The 16,994-nt window shown below is 56.5% G+C and overlaps 1 protein-coding gene across 1 annotated transcript; it reads right to left on the reverse strand.

Moving 5' to 3' along the window:
- Window positions 1-411: 411 nt before the first annotated feature.
- On the reverse strand, window positions 412-16,405 carry AK3 (adenylate kinase 3). Its single transcript, XM_075559883.1, has 5 exons — window positions 16,155-16,405; window positions 9,915-10,034; window positions 7,780-7,952; window positions 6,851-6,969; window positions 412-2,670 (listed from the first exon to the last, which is right to left on the reverse strand). The coding sequence occupies exons 1-5, from the start codon at window positions 16,303-16,305 to the stop codon at window positions 2,550-2,552; spliced, it is 684 nt and encodes a 227-aa protein (XP_075415998.1). The 5' UTR covers window positions 16,306-16,405; the 3' UTR covers window positions 412-2,549.
- Between the last annotated feature and the right edge of the window lie 589 nt (window positions 16,406-16,994).

Consider the following 16,994-nt stretch of genomic DNA (forward strand, 5'->3'; position numbering starts at 1 on the left):
CCACCAGCGGTGTGTTTCCCACAGCACACTGCATTCGACCCCAAGGGCTGGGCCCACACAACTGGTGGATTCTCCAAAGGGGAGAGCGGCCTGGTCCCCACCTACCAGGCAGAGATAGCAGGAGAGGCTCTGAGTGAGAGTCTCGGCTCCTGCCAACCTTCCAAGTGGCACGTGAGCCCACAGGCTTCTCAGGCAGTACAGACTACTCCGCCACGGCATTCGTGGGACCATGTCCACTCCCCCAGCATAGACACTGTTCACTAAGACACTACCCCAATCCCAGACAGAGAATGAACATTCTTCTTTTGACAGGTGTCAGGGAGGTACGTGTGGCCCCAGCGGAGATTTTGGTGGCAGGGACAGGTGGGGTGCAGAGGGCTCTGCAGGGGCCACAGACAGTCACACCCACAGTTTGAAGACTCCATTTTATTATAAAGATGAGTTTAGGTCGCATAGCCTTGGGGTGCAGTGGTAGTTCATGAGTTTAGCAAGTCAAAACAGTTTGGTAAAGTACACAACATTTAAGTAAGGCATTAGAAACAATTTTGTAAAGAATGCAACATGCACTGTTTTGAAAAAGCGTTGGTCGCTTTGAAAGATCAACAAGGAATGAATAATCAGAAAATCAATTTCCCCACCCAAACAAGAACCAATTGTACACAAAGTGGTTCAACCGTTGAAAAGAGCAGAGGCCAGGCCTTGTTTGGATGTGGGCCTCCTGGTGGTGGTAGCACCTGTGGGCTAACGGGAAGGCAGGCGTTCACACCTGCCAGTAAGACTATTGCTGTGGAAACCCTGTGGGGGGTGAGTGTTTCTACACTGTCCTTCCGAGGGGCTATGGGTGAGACTGGCAGCAATGGGGTTTTGTTTTTAAAAACATTAGGCCACTTTGGTGTAGTGGTGTGCTCTCCTCCACTGGGTGTGAAGCCCACAGGCTGTCCTCGTGTCCTCGAGGCCCAGGGAAGGAATGTGCCGCTCGGATGGATCACACCACCAGGGCTGTTCCTGCGGCACTTGCAGGGATGGCCATGGAATCTTCTGGCTAAGTGCCAGCGAGTGGGCTCTGGCTCATCACGACCCGTATGTACAGCAGAGAGAAACTCGGCTGGGCCCCGGGCCATCCTCACAACATGGCTGTGTTGGAGCCCATTACTGGACCCTCCAGTGACCCTCTACCAAAGCATGCCATCTGTCCTCCTCCAGGGCCAGTCCTAACGGAGCATGTGTGAAGTGTGAGCCATGCAGTTCTGCAGCCACAGCCACTTCCTCGAGCAGGAGCTCAGCCCTGGCTCAGCAAAAGGAGCTGGGGTGGCAGTGGGTTCTGTGCTGGGCTGCTAACCGTGAGGTGGGCGGTTTGAAACCACCAGCCAGTCCGAGGGAGAAACTGGAAGCCCACAAGAGTGGCTCTGAGCCCAAACTGACTAGACGGCAGTGGGTTTGGAGTTTCTGGGTCATTTTATACAGCATGGGGGCTCTGGAGGGTTTATGTATCAGTTGTTAACCACAAGGTCAGTGGTTCAGACCCACCAGCCAGAGGGAGACTGTCGAGGCTGTCTCTGCCTGCAAAGATGCAAAGTCTTGGAAGCCCGAGACTGTAGGGTGGCTGAGTCAGAATCAACTCGATGGCAGTGAGTGCGTTTGTAACTCACGTGAAGCCATTGCAGTACTGCTGCTCACAAAATACGACTGCGCTGGTCTCTCCCTTCCTTCCCTCTCTCCCTCCTTTCCTAAAGCATTGAAGCATATCAGACACTGGCCACCAAGAAACACGGGCATCCTCACACACATTTCTGAACCTGAGTCACCTCTAAGACGCACTACGTCACATTCTCCACAGAAGAGAAAGTTCAGTCCACTCTGCCGCTTCTCCAAGAAGTTACACTATCCGATTCTACCTAAGTCCTCCCCTCTCGGTCTACATGCTACTTCACGAAAAGAAAGCCAGGTGCTACAATACTATTAGCCTAACTGCGGTGATGGGTACACACGTCAAAGGGCATTGAAAACTCGAGCAAACAGCAGGTGTGACAGGCCACAAAGGAAACAGTACACTTGGCCAGCGTGTTGGGTTTCTTAAAGACCAGCAGTAACTGCATCCTGCCACGGAGCCATTTGTGAATCCACTTGGAGTGTGGGAGAGACAATCACCTCACCATTCTCCCGGTGCGAGGAAGCTCTGGACATCTGTGTGCACGCTGCCTCAGGAGAGACTAGCTCAGTAGGCCCCGTTTACTCAGCTTTCCCAGCAAAGGATGGACACCTCGATCAGCCACTCACTGAATGAAAAGGCAGCTGGCTACCAAATGCTCTTTTAATGTGGAGCTAAAAAGAACTTTCTGGGTCTGCACAGCCATCACACGGACGGGCTAGGCAGGCATGCCCACAGGCCGAAGGACATACAGGACAATTTGGAAGGGCGTGCGTGGGCAGGACGCCGTCGGCGGGCCTTCAGGATCTCAGAAAGCCAGCGGCAATGAAAGGGACCTGGGTCCAGGGTGCACGCGGGTGGGCGGTGTCCGGGCCGTGGAGGGTCCGCCCGGCGGTGCTCCTCACGGAGTGACGGAGGCGCTCTGGCTGGTCTGTGGCACTTTGGTTTGGAGGAATGCATACACGTGGGGCCAGATCTTGTTGGTTTCGGTTCCGGAGAAGGTCTCCAACACCCCCTTTCTCCTAAAAGAGGGGGCAGGGGGGTGGAGAAGAACACAGGCCTGAGTCTCCTTAACAAGCTTCTGTCAACAAAGACGACAGTGGAGTCCGGGTCTGAGTTGAGTGCAGGTTTGCGATCGCGGGAGAAAGGCTCTGGCTGGCACCTGACACCGAGCCAGGTCTCACCTGTGCCCTGGAGTTTACAGCAGCGGTCACTCCGTGAAAGGACGGTGCAGCACTGGCCCCTTGTGGAGGGGCTTTCAGAAAGTGCGTGGGGAAATTCCATTCCCTCTGCAGCCCATCCTTCCGCCATCTTTCTGAAGCCCCCCCTCCCGCAGGCTAAGTGCACTCTGACGCTACTTCAGTGGATTCAGTCAAAGCCCAGCTTTCCTTAGGGCACAAGCTGGGAAGTAAAATGACAGTCCGGCCCACCCACTGTTTGGTTGGGAACTCGGGCTGTTTGGTTTCTCACGCTCACTTACCCGGGTGCAAAAAGGAGCTGGCTAATATTTAACCCTTGCTTTTCACTGGATTGCTTTCCCCACTCCATTCTCCCCTTCTGACTTTTAGGGGAAACTGGAGGAGAACCTGTTGCTTTTATTTACTTATTTTTTCTTCCCTCGTGGGCTTCTCCCATCCAGGAGGGTTGGCCCCAGCTTGTCACAGGCAGGCCACCAGTCAGTCTGTCTACTGCAGCTCCTGGGGGTGGGGTAGGGTGAGACGTGAGGATCAGAACACGGCTGCCTCGCAAAGTACACATACATCCTCACCTGCCTGGCAGGGTGCGCCCATGTGGGCGCGCGTGACACAGCCTAAAGGTTGCATGGAGTCCCGGTATGTGTAGTATGGGGGGGGGGGTGGAGGGGTGTACGCAGTTCCAGTCCACCCAGAGGTGTGGAAGAAAGGCCTGGCACTCTCTTTGTGGAAGGTCACAGCCTTGAACACCCTGTTCTGCGACACACGTGCTGTGCTGATGGTGACTGCTTAGCCAGAGCTGTAGAGACCCCAAGCGGCACAAACTGGGCCCCCCCAGACGGGCCTCGGAGTAGAGGCCTGGCAATCTGCTTCTGAAATGTCAGGCCCCGAGAACCCGAGAGGGCCCAGCGGCACCCGGTCAGCCAGACCACTGCAGTTCCAGCAAGGTTTTCCCAGGACTCCCCGGAGACAAAAGGATCCCTCTCTGGACGCCTAACGCTCACCGCAGTTCAGGTAAATGAGTATTCTGCCTGCTTTCTGGGTAAGCAACACCAAAGAAAAGAAACGATGCAGAAGCCCACTGGCCTTCAAGTCCATGCTGACTCACGGCGACCCCACAGGATAGGACAGGACAGGACAGGACTGCCCTGAGGGCCTCCGAGGCTGTGACTCTTTATGGAAGCACACCACTGCATCGTTCTCCTTTGAAGCAGCTCATGGGTTTGAACTGCCAACCAACGCTTAACCTGCGTGCCACCCTGGCTCCGGTATGTAAATACGGCATATTAGAAGCCTACCTGGCTGCCAACGCTTGTAACGAGACACTGGTGTGGCGGGTTAGCGGCCACGAAATCAAATGGAACTGGCTTCCTGCTCGTCGGCTCTGGAGAGCGCTGGTCCACACAGACCTTGCCCCAGGGCCAAGGAGAGCTGAGGGTTTTTTAAACAGTGCAGCTGCTGGCATGTTACAATGATTCCGCAGACAGGCTGTGCCACACACCGGGTGACGTGCAGCCCTCGCCATGCATGCAGGAGCGAGAGGGGAAAGCCTGAATTAATGGCAGGAGGCAGCACCAGCTAGAATTACCTCTAAGACAGACCCGTGTCATCCATGTATCTGGGCAGCATTCCCCAATGTCCTTCAACACACCTTGAAGGAACTAAACCCTTCCCAGGGTGAAGGGTTAAGGTACACAGCTGTGGTTGGAGGCAGGCACCCAGGCAAAGGCACCTGGAAGAAAGGCCTGGCCACCGGCTTCCATTTACAAACAAAACCGCCCTTGGAAACCGTGTGAAGCACGCAAGCCCCTAAGCAATGCTTTAGTTCCCTCACCTAACAGCACTGTGGGTCGTTTTTCATCCGTCCAGTCTGGAGGCCTCCCCCCTTTCTCTGCTGACTTCTGGGCAAGGCCTTGACCATGCGGCCTCCATTGCCCAGCTCTAAGGACAGAAGGATAGGGGAAGAGCTGAGCCGTGCTGACCTTGGGACCTCTGCTGGCAGGACATGCTGAGCCAGTGGCTGAACTGGTAGGACGGTAGGACGTCAGCTGGAGTGCCGGGGACAGGCTGCCCTCAGAGCCCCCCCGCCACACCCCCTCAGGATGGGAACCAGCACAGGGAATCTTTGAAGCTGAGAAGAGGAGGCCTGGTGAGGATCTCTGAGCACATAGACCAGCCTTTGGTGTTCAAGGCGTGGAACCAGCACCTTCCCCTTTCATAGCAGCCCTATAGGGCAGGGTAGAACTGCCCCTGGGAGGAGTTTCCAAGACTAACTATTTACAGCTCCCACAGAGCTGCTGGTGGTTTTGAACTACTGACCTTGTGGATCCGCAGCCCAAAGCATAACCTCCCCTTTTGCCTCAGGCAGGTGAGAATTTAGCACGCTACCGAGTCAGATGCACATAGCACGCTGCCATCAGTTTGTCCGCCCAGCTCTCCTAGCATGCCCGCCTGACCCCGGCACAAAAGGGCCTGGCTGGGCTGCGCTGATTATCGTGGGCCAAGGGCCTTGTCAGGAGTGAAGAAGAGTCATTAACGCCGGTGACTCACCTGGAATGACTCACTGCCTCCTGCCTCCCACCATCCCTGGCTGTCAGGTCTGACTCACAGAGACCTACCTGCAGGGCCCAAAACTGCCCGGGAGGAGGGTGTTCTAAGGCTGTCAATCTTCATGGGGACAGACAGCCTCCTCCGTCTCTGTTAGAGCCACCGGTAGGCTCAAACTGCTGACCTGGTGGTTAGCAGGCCCCTCGTTCAACCCACCGCACCACCAGGGCTCCTGTGTCCGTTCTCACTCGCGGAGAGAGCCCTGAGGCGTTAGTTTGCTTTACAAAGCGATGGTTTTGCAGCACACCTGCAGGAGGAGCCCAAGCTCCCGCCTGGGGGGGACACCCGGCCCCCCCACCCCCCGCCTGGCTCCGTGAACACAGCATGCTAGCGCTGGCCTAGGGGTCCTGGGTGACTTGCTATACAATGCAGTAGGTCACTGCTTGGGTCTGAGGACCCTCGAAAATGTCTTCCCACGTCTCTCGGGGGCTCTGCTGGTGCTTGGTGCAGGGGGAAGTGTTGCTTTCTTCAGAGAGCAGGCACACCTGCACCCCATCAGGTGGAAACTCGCGCCGCCACCGGGTCAGTGCTGACCCACAGCGCCCATGTGGCTTCCCAGATGGTCAGTGTGGATGGGAGTAGCAAGCCCAATCTTTCCCGAGGAGCTGCTGGTGGTTTCAAACTGCCGACCTCACGGATCACAGCCCAACTTGTGACCGACCGACACTCCCGGGCCTCCAGTCAAAGACTGGGGTGGGGGTGGGGGGCAATGGACTGCCTTGGCCCCTCTGTGCCACAGCGTCCCCTCCTGGCACATGGACCAAAAGGAAACAGCAGTGTCTGTCAGGTCGGTTCCCAACCCCTGGGTGTGGGAGGTGCTGGCCTGGCACGCTCTCACGTCAGCAGTTGGGGTGACCCTGGCCCACCGCCCTCCAGGTGCGGACCCACCAGTTAATCTGTACCATCCCTGTGATTAATTGCTGTGATGGGCCCCAGGCGGTACCGTCAACCCGCTCAGCTGCTCGGTGGCACCTTGGAAGCAAGGACTGGCAGTCAACTTCTGATGAGTCTGAACACACGACAGCGGAGCCCAGTTCTAATCTGACGCACACCTGGGGGCGCTGAGGGCAGAATGGACTCACTGCCAGGCAGCGCCAGGTATGCTCCTGGCAATGGGCAAGCCTGCACGCCTGGTGGCAGGTGCGGCCCAGCCACCTTCATGAAAGAAGAGCTGGCCTAGGGTCAGGCACCGCACACAAGGCAGCAGGGCGGAGAGAACAGCACACGCTCGGAACCAGCCACACCAGCCAGCGAGCTGACCTTCAGCCTGCCTTGGAAGAGCAAGTCCCCTCATGGCTACAGCCCATTTGCACGGGGTCTCCTGTTCCCACTGGAAGATGGAACGCAGGCTCCTGGGAGGGCTGCTCCCCACACCAGAGAGGTCTGGAAAGCAAGCACTCACTGGTAGAACTCCAGCACTGGCTCCGTCTGGGCCTCGTACGCCTTCAACCTCTTGAGGACTGTCTCTGGCCTGTCATCCTCGCGCTGGACCAGAGGCTCGCCCGTCAGGTCGTCCACGCCCTACAGGGGAGGCAAAGCCAGTCTGACATTCCTGCAGGGGGCTGTGAAACCAACATCCCCTCCCTACACAAGCAGCAAGCCCCACGGTGAAGTGCAGTGCCCTGGGGTTGAATCCACAGGCTTGGACATCGGGCCATCCTGGGGACAGCGAGCCGGGAGACGCGGGTGGCAGCCGCAGGCCCCTCGGAGGTTGGGAAAGGAGCCTCCAGACTAAGTTGACATGCATACAGCAAGATTCCCTTTCCGACAGGACAGCTCAAGAAACCAAGGTGTCGCTAGCCCTGGCACACCCCCTCGGGCCTTCCCTGGCTCTGCAGAGAGAGGGGCAATATTAAAGGCTTCAGAAGGAACAACAGAGCCCTGCTTCTGCTGGGTGGAGGTCCTGGGGAGTCCAGATGGTGAATGTGCTCGGCTGCCACCCGAAAAGTAGTAGGTCCCAGTGCACTCAGGTGCATCACAAGAAAGGCCTGGCTGTCTGCTCCCAAAGTATGGGCCACTTAGAACCCAGTGGTACACGGTTCTAAGCAGTGAGTCAGTCTGCTCAGGGAGAACGAGTTCCCCGCCTGCTGCTCTGGGAAAGCCTTTGCCACCGGGCAGCTGACCACCCCCAGGAGGCCGAGAATATACCTCAAGAGCTCCAGTCAGGAGCGGGGTTTCCAAGTTCTCAAAGCCTACACCTGCAGCCCTGTCAGGGCAAGAGGGCTGGAGGCAGGTGCTACAGAGAAAGCTGCACCCATCCACCACCACCGCTGACCGCTAGGAGACAGTGTGCTCGGTGGCAGGCCCCGTTGCCCCACCACCACCGCTCACCACTGTCTTGGGAGGGTTGAACTCGATGTTGTAGACACGACCACTGGCTGGGTGGATCCAGCGAGCAGTGAGACGCTGCTTAATGACCTCGAAGGGCACGTTCAGGTTGATCACCGTGTCCAGCTGATACAGTCTGTCCAGGGCCTCAGCCTGTGGCACGGTCCTTGGAAAACCTTTTAAAGAGACCATTTTAAAAGGGAGGGGGCAGGGGAAGAAAAAAAATCAAGTGAGTGTTGAGCAGTGTAGACTCCATCTACCCCCGGCGAGAGAGCTGAGGCAACACTCCTGGACCAGGAGAGCCCAGCAGTCCATAGCAGATTACGGGGCTGACTCGGGAAGCGCTTCGCTGCATCCGTTCCCTGTGCGCGACATCACCCATTGTTGAGAGGCCACACAAAGACTAAGGACAACAACCACACAAAGGAAAAACGCACCAGGCTGGCCGCCCACAGTTGTGTGGAAGCTGCTGCTGGGACCATACTCAGGGCGCACCCTCGGTCCCTGCAGGGCGGCTGGGGGCAGGAGGAGGCCTAGCCATCTGTCACTACAGCCCCAGGCCACGCTGTCTTGCCTCACCCCACACATCCCCTTGAGTGCGAAAGGGCAGCTGACCCAGGCCACAGGATTTCCATTGAGCTCAGCTGCACACAAGCGCTGGACCACGAGTAAGGAAGGCCGCAGAACAATCGGTACAGCTCCCCTAGGGGGCTGGTGAACAACAGACCACAGACTGCGCACGCCCCTGGGCTTCTGGAAGAACACACACATCTGCCTGGGAGCAGTCTAGCCAGAATGCTCCTTAGAAGCAAGGCTGGCAAGACTTGATCTCATGGCCCTTGGACAGGTCGGCGGGAGGGGCCAGTCCCTCGAGAGGGAGCACACAGTACAGGGTCGGCAAAGGGTAGGAAGACCCTCCACTGGATGGGCAGGCACCGTGGCTGCAAACGGATGGCGCAGGACCGGACCTCTCGCCCCTGCCACGTCATTTCCCCTCCTGCCTCCTCCCTGGCCCTTTCCTTCCATGTCTTCGCACACCATTCTGAAGAAACCATTCCTGTGGAGGAAGACTCGGGCCTGGGCGATCATGTGTGTGTGCTGAGACCCTGAGAGAGGACTTAGGGCGGCCCCCACAAGCTGCCCCGTCAGCCAGGCCAGAGCAGGCGGAGCCCTGGCTCCTCCTGGGGGAACAGGAACTGGGTGTCCCCAGGTCCTCTGGTCTGTTACTCTTCCACCCTGGCACAGACCTGGCTCAGAGGCCACAGTTCTGAGTGACGTTGTGACTGGCTACCTCTGAGGCTCCAGTCTCCCCAGCATCCCTCTCCCCCACCCTCGCCCGATTGCTCAGCTCCAGGCCTAGGAGGGGCACATCTTTCCAGGTCGGGCTCTGTCACTTACAGCTAGGGGACGGGGACACCAGACAGAGTCCCTGCACACTCTGTCCTGGGGATGATGTCCTCCCAGAGCACGTTCTGCATGGCATACCCAGCAGCCTCCCTCAGCTCTTCCACCGGGAGTTCACTCAGCCACCTTCCAGCTGATTCTCACCTTTCAGAACCTTCCTTGTGGGAAGCCAAGGGTCTTAGGACACACTCTCCCTCCCAGCTCACCTCTCTCCTCCTCAGCCTCCTGGCCCTCTGCCCGCCAGAAGACACCAGACGCTCATGGGGGTGAGGGGCGGGGCGGGGGGAGGATGAGCCAAAGTCGAGTGTGCTGCCCAACCGCCAACTGTTTTTGTCCTGAGAATCACTACAGGTTGGCATCCACTCTGATGCAGTGGGTTGTTGTTTGTGGGTTTTTTGGGGGGGGTGGGGTCTAACAGGAACCCTTGTGCACCTAGAACCCAAGGCCTCAAGGGGCTAGAAGCAGCACCCAGGCCCCCTTGGCCGCACCCAGCTGGCCAGCTCCTGCCCACCCATGTGCTCTCTCCAGCAGCGGTGCTCAGCACCCTGAGCAGCTAAAAAGAAACGTTGGTGGTGCAGGGGTGAAGCTCTCCATGGCCAACAGGAGTGGTGGTGCCTCAAATCCCTGCCAGCTCCACGGACGGAAGCCCTGGTGATCTGCTCCCACAGGCCCCAGACTAGGACCTCTGATGGGGTCACTCCGAATCCGAACCAGCCGACGGCCTCTCCACTCACCGTCCAGCAGCCAGCTGCTCCGGGCCGCCTGTTTCAGCTCGTGCAGGACCAGCCGGGTCATGACGTCATCGGGGATGAGCTTCCCTTGGTCAATGAAAGTCTTGGCCAGAACGCCTATCTCTGCAGGGGAGGGGCGGCAGGGAGCCGGTCAGCAAGGGCATCTGTTGGACCCCAGCCCAGGAGCTAAGAACTGCTCACCCGACGAGACGCCCCAGGTGCCATCAATGCCCCCAAACCACTGCCCCCGAGGAGATTCCGAGGGACCCTGCAAGAAGGGAAGAGCTGCTCCCTACGGTCGGTCCCTGGGCCTGTCAGTCTTTCCTGAAACAGACTGCCTCGTTCTTCTATGCAGAGCAATGCATGGCTCTGCATGGCTACAGCCATCAGCCCATGATTAACCCACTACGCCACCAGGGCCCCTCCGCGTGGCTGAAAATGTCTGCCGCCAACATTTGTGACGCACAGAGGTGATAAAATAATCAACATGATTGCGATCATGTGGGCACAGGTGCCTGTAATTAACCACCACCACCACCAAACTCACGGCCGTCCAGTCAAAGCTGACGCAGCGACACAAAGGGCAGGTGCAGCAGCCCCCATGGGTTTCCAAGATTGAAACGGTTAATCGGAGTACAGTCTTATCTTTCTCCTACTGAGCGGATGGTGGGTTTGAACTGCTGGCTTTGCAGTCAGCACCCCAACATGCAACCACGATGCCCAGGTCTCAGACAAAACACACAGCAACAGGGGAAGCTACCGATCAATAAAGAAGCGCTGAGACTGCGGGGAGCTCCACTCAGGCCCAGGGGGTGCCCTGGATCAGGGTCGACATGATGGCAACGGGTTTATGGACCACTGTGTTATCAGTAGGTGCTGAAAATCGCAGCGTCAGAGGCATTTTTGCATCTTTTATTTACTTTTCGGCAGTTTGTGATCTACAGCTCTAAGCTTTGCCTTCCCAGCTCCCCACATGATATGCAAGGGCTTCTAGTCCAGGATGCTCTTGGATTTTGGTACATACACACTGGCTTGGCTCCCAATAATTTGAATTATTTCTAAAGAGAATTCTGCTTTTTAAAAAGCTTATTTTCTTCTCAATGCAAAACAGCTTGTTTGGGAGCTTCCACACCTACCCCCATCACCCCAAAAAAGCTAGCTTCAAAGGCAGGCAATGATTTGTGATAAGTTAATTTTCTACAGAGCAATTCACGAATAAACAGAGAGGGCAAAGGTTAGGGGGAAAAAATCAGGGAAGTCAGATCCCACTTGGATGGTAATCATTGGAAATCCTTCCAAGAAATGGTCTAAGAGGTGTTTTCATTCCACAAAAAGCCATTGCTATTTCTGTGTCCTTTCCTGAAAGCCCAGAGGGCTTACATGACCTCAACCAGTGAGACCTCGCCACAAACAGGCTTGGATGCCCGTCTGAGCGGCTCCCACACCCAGCAGAGGGCTTGAGCCAGTCGGGGCTCCTAGTTCCTGCAGCAGCTGCTCTCAGAAGCAGGGCATCACCAGCCAGGAGGCTGGGTGGTAGAGTGGTGGTTCAAGGCCTTCCTTGCTTGCTAACCAGAAGATGCATGCTTTACAGCTAGCTGGTTAGGAGCGATAGACCCACTGCCAGTGAGTCCATCCGAACTCACACCGCCCCCATCTGGGGTTTACGAGGCAGGGCATCTTTAAGAGAGCAGACCACTTCACCTTTCTCCGTTAGAGTGGCTGGTGGGTTTGAACCTCCGACTTTGCGGTGAGCAGCCCCACACCGAACCCACAGCACCACTGGGGTTCCTTTATGGGTGCTGATGGGCTGTTGTAAAGCTGCCCGTGGGGATGGCTGCACAACTATGAAGATCGTCAAATCCAGTTGCACATTGTCATGGGCGGACTTGTGTATTTGTAAGGCATGTCACACACCAATAAAGCTCCCAGGAAACTAAGTGGGGCACTCCCTGCCGACAGCAGGATTGTTAAGACCTGTGTGGAACAGCAGGCATGTCAGCTCCATGAGTCACAATCGGCGGGTGGCAACCAGGAATCCCCACCGGCACCACGGTCCTAGCTGGGCGTGACTGCTGTGAGCCTAAGCACTGGCCGCTCGCTGACTGGAGGGTCACCGCCCCGTCTGAGAAAGCTGTGGCGGTCTGCTCCTGGAAAGATGGGCAAGGGCACGGGAAACAAGCTCGCTGCTGTCCGACACTCACAGCAACCGACAGGATGGGGCAGAACTGCTGCCCCTGTGCGTTTCCCAGACTGTAACTCGTTATGTTTCTCTCCCCCGTAAAATGTACACCCATGGAAAACATATGAGGCAGCTCTACTGTCCTGTAGGGTCACTATGTGTGTGGTACCAGCACCCACCACCGAAGGGGACAGAGGCATCATCGGACAAGACAAAGCATGTGACGGCTCCACGACCCACCATGACTGCAGGGGCCGGGTCTGCGCCAAGAGTTGCACACGCGCACACACACACACACTCTTGGGCGTGCAAGCCCCACTAAGTACAGGGAACCACACGCAACAAAGTGGGCTGTACCCTCACCCTAAAGGTGCCTGAGTTCATTGGGGAGTAAGCTAATGCCAGTGCTGGGGCAGGTGAGGGGAGCGACTGTCCGCAGAGCCTAGGGAGCAATAGCACACAGACGGCAATCAGCCGGCTGCTTGTACGAGGTAACGTTAAGGCAGCAATATGATGGGAGGATATAGTGGGGAACAATATTAATTATGAGAATGTGATTGGGACTCACCTCCAACTCACAAGGGTGAAGGCCTCCCTCCACTCCAGAAACCCAGCCTGCCAGGCTTCTTTAGATGTGAGAATACAAAGGCTTGATCTAGATCAGTAGTTCTCAACCTGTGGGTGACGACCCTTTGGGGGTCGAACGACCCTTTCACAGGGGTCGCCCAATTCATAACAGTAGCAAAATGACAGTGTTGAAGTAGCAACAAAAACAATTTTATGGTTGGGGGGGCAGTCACAACATGAGGAACTGTATGAAAGGGTCGCAGCATTGGGAAGGTTGAGAAACATTGATCTAGATCAATGAACTATATTCATGGTGTATTAAAGGGGGGAAAAAAAGGTATGAGATTAAAGGATTTATCCACAAACATTCTCTTCCTGTTCTGTTTCCCACAACTATGAACCTGTATCAACTCGACAGCCAGGTGCTTAGGGGGTTTAACTTAAAGACAAGAACCAAAGAGATGGGATGGGGGGGGGATATAAAAAGAGGAGCTGATACCAAGGGCTCAAGTAGAAAGAAAATGATGGCAACATATATGCAACTGTGCTTGATACGATTGATGTAAGAGCTATAAAAGCCCCCCAATAAAAGATTATTTTAAAAAAGAACCAAAGAGATGGGAAAAGACGAGCCACTTCATCTGGGGTCACTATGAAGATCCCCGTAAACGCAACGTCCGCCGTTCAAACCCACAGCCGCTCCTCCGGCAAAGACGAGGCTGTCTGCTCCCATAGGAGTGCGTCTCGGCCCCTATGGCCGTCAGCACCCTCCGTCGGGCCGAAGCAGTGCTCGGTGGACGTGACCTGTGAGGGCTGCCCTGATGGGGCAGGAGTTCAGACTGGCATCGACCTGCCCAACAGGTCGGTCTGTGCGCACTCCATGCACAGCGTGGACAAGCCGCTGGAGACCCTCAAGAAAATGGGAAACCGTGTCCTATCTCCTGGGTCCCCAGTAGCAGGGGCCTCGTTTTCTTTTCGAGTATTCTCGTGACCTGTGTTTCTCTGGGTTTCGTGACTCTACTTCACCCAGAATGTGGTAAGTATATTCTTCCACTTAGAGATTACACCTTCCTTTTGGCCCTGATCCTGTTGGGGGATGGGGGGGACACCCAACCCACTGACAAATATTTGTTGAGGAGGAGAGCGCATCTGTAATAACATCTCCCCAAGCTGGGAGACTTGTTTTCCTTGCTAAAGAGCTGCTGCAAGGATTCCAGAACCCACAGGCACCCCGGGGCCAGCCGAGCTTGCTCCTCCCCGTTTCCTTGTTTGGGAACTGGTTGGAGAAGACAAGGATGGAGGGCTCAGAATCAAAAACCCAACCACCCACTGCTTCTGGATTTCTTAAAAAGTTGATGCCATTGTCTTTTATTTTTGTTCACATGTTCTGCGTCTTAAAAGTTAACGGACCGTAGGCTCTCACCCACCCGGCTAAGACTCGCCTCCTTGCAATGTTTTTCCTTAAAGAATCCCAGGATGCTTTGCCCCACCCACTCTGGGTAAGCTCACTCCCAACCCACGCAGCTGGAAGTTACCAAACTACTTCAGCTTGTTGCAACAAGACCATTAAGCAAGCGAGCCAAACGACTTAGCCCTCAGACAGCATTTCATGAAAATACGACCATATTTTCCAGATCAATGCTAGCAGACAAAGCGGCACGAAAAATTGCCAACGAAGCCGCGCAGATTCATCAGACAGGATGAAGTGGATTTCGATGCTGTCTTGCCGAAAGACACTACAGAGAAAGCGAAAACAGGCTGGGACAGAATACAAATAAAGTAGAAAGCAAATGTTTTGAGAATGATGATGGCAGCAAATGTACAGATGTGCTTGATACAATGGATGGATGGATGGATGGATGGATTGTGATAAGAGTTGTACGAGCCCCAAATAAAATGATTTAAAAAGAAACAAACCAGCCATGGGAGGGAGGGGATACAAAACCCAAACCAAGGCCTCCAGTCGTGACCCCGTGTGTGCAGAGAACAGTCTTCAGGGGTTGTGACCTTTTGGAATTTGACTGCTGGGCCTTCCTTCTGAGATGCCTCTGGACAGGTTTGAGCCATTAACCTTTCAGTTGGCAACGGGGTGTGCAAACAGGGTGCCACCCAGGGGCTAGTTACCGACCTGTATGTGATGGCATGGCGCATGAAATAAAAGCAAACAACAAACCACACCCACCTACTCCACGCCACTCATAGCGACCCTAACAGGCAGGCAGAAAATGGACGTGCTTGCGCAGAAATCAACATTTTAATGAGAAAAAGCAGAAGACGAAGGAGGGATTTCTTTTGCTGTGTACGCGCTCTGCTCGCGTTTCTAAAGCTTTCACCACTGCGTCTACAATTTTGTTGTTGTCAAAAGTAGCTTCAAAATGGGTTCTGTTGGGGGGAAAGGCAATCCTTTGGAAAGAAAAACGGAACAAAAATTCACTCACTGTTGGCTTTTTTTATAAACAGACTTCTGACATAATTTACATACACAAAGCTCACCATTGTGAAATGCAGTTTGTTGGCTGAATTTTGTGCTGAGCTATTAAGAATTTATGCGAAATAAGAAAAAAATCTTCAGATGACCAACTATGCACAAGAATAGCTTCTGTGCCCCAGGAACCTCGGGGTCACGAAAATAAAATGATCAAAGGGGCCCTCAGTGCAAGGTGGTTATTCCGGCCGGCAGAGAGGGAGAAAGATGTGGCAGTCATGTCCACAAGGTTTACAACCTGGAAAACCCCACGGGGCGGTTATGCTCTGTCCAGTAGGATCGCCATGAGTAGGATGACTGCGGGGCATGGGTCTGGTTTCTGGTTTGGTTTGGTTTTGAAATAAAAGTGCCAATGCTAATTCTAGCAGTCACTGAGGACGGCAATGGGGATAACACTTGCTCTTTGGACTGTGGTGGAGACTTCAGAACTAAAGATGTACTACACTTTAAACAAGACGCCCAAATCAGTGAAAAACAGCAGATTCCAGCGGAGCCCTGGTGGCACGGGGGTTCCGCATCCGGCTGCAAACCGCCGGCTCTCTGGAGAAAGGTGAGTCCTCCTACACTAGTAGGGAGTTGGAGGCTCGCAAGCTCACAGGGGCAGTTCTACCCGGTCTATTGGGTGGCCAGGTGTCAAAATCTACTCGATGGCTGAGTTCTTGTTTCTCTGAGCAAGAGTAATGACAATGTCCCGGTGCGGGGTCACGTGGAGCCCAGGCCGCAGCCCCAAGGATTCTCGGGCGCAGCCGCGACCAGGGCTGGGTGTGCTTCCTCTATTCTTTGGCTGGGTTTCCTTCCTTTAGCCTTTGAACTTCGAGCCTGTCCGTCACCCCAGTGCCTGACCCCAATGACCCGTCCAAAGCTGACTCCCGAGGCCCGAGTTTCGGGGCGCAGCCGCTCACTCCACAGATGCCGCAGCAGGCGAAAAGGAGTGCGCTCGCACCCCCGGCCCCAACTCCCCGGCCCGCAGGGCCCCCGCCCACCACCCCCAGCCGGGGGCCCGGCACCCCACCTGTGCCCCGTAGCATGTTGTCCCGGAGCAGGTCCCCGCTGGAGAGGTGCTTCAGCTCGAAGTGCTTGATGATGCGCGAAGACACGGTGCCCTTGCCCGAGCCGGGGGCCCCCATGATCGCGGCGCGGAGCAGCTTCGCCGACGCCCCCATGGCCGCAGAGAAGAAGCCGCCGCGCAGCTGGGTCTGGGTCCGGCTCCGGCGCCGGCCTGTGCGCCCAACCCCGCGCGCCCGGAAGTGAGTCGCGGTCACCCCGCCCGCACGGGCGCCCCCGCCCCCAAGCTCGCCGGCGCCCGACCGGCCCCCCGCCACCCAGTCCGGGTGCGCGTCCCCGCCAGGCCCCGCCCGGTCCGGCACGCGATCGCCCCGCCCGCCCGCATGTGCCCCCCGCCCCCAAGCCTGCGCCCGTCGGAACCAGCCCTGGGCCACACAGTCCCCGCGCGGCCCTCCAGGCCCCGCCCCGTCACGTCACCGCGCCCCCGCCCCCCCCACTCGGCCCCGCCCCGTCGCTTGTTACCCCGCCCCCTGCGCGCACCCCGCCCCCTGCGCGCACCCCACCCAACCGTCACCCACCCGCTCCCTCCGGCCCGCCCGGGCCCCGGCCGTTCTACGTCCCCCTGCCCGCTCACTCGTGCCCCTCTGTTTCTTCGGGGTGCTGGGGGCGCCCCCCAAGTCCCCTGCTAGTCGTTCCTGTCTACCCTGGCTCCGCCCTCCACGCCCCCAGACCCCAAATGGCCTTGCCGAACGGCCCAGCCGGAGAGGCCCTCTGGGTCTCTTGACCACCCCTACACTGGCTGTTCCTCGACTCCCCCAGCGCGCTGGGCGCCCCTTCCTAGCCACCC

The sequence above is a fragment of the Tenrec ecaudatus genome, chromosome 10, assembly GCF_050624435.1.
Source record: "Tenrec ecaudatus isolate mTenEca1 chromosome 10, mTenEca1.hap1, whole genome shotgun sequence".
Lineage (NCBI taxonomy): Eukaryota > Metazoa > Chordata > Mammalia > Afrosoricida > Tenrecidae > Tenrec > Tenrec ecaudatus.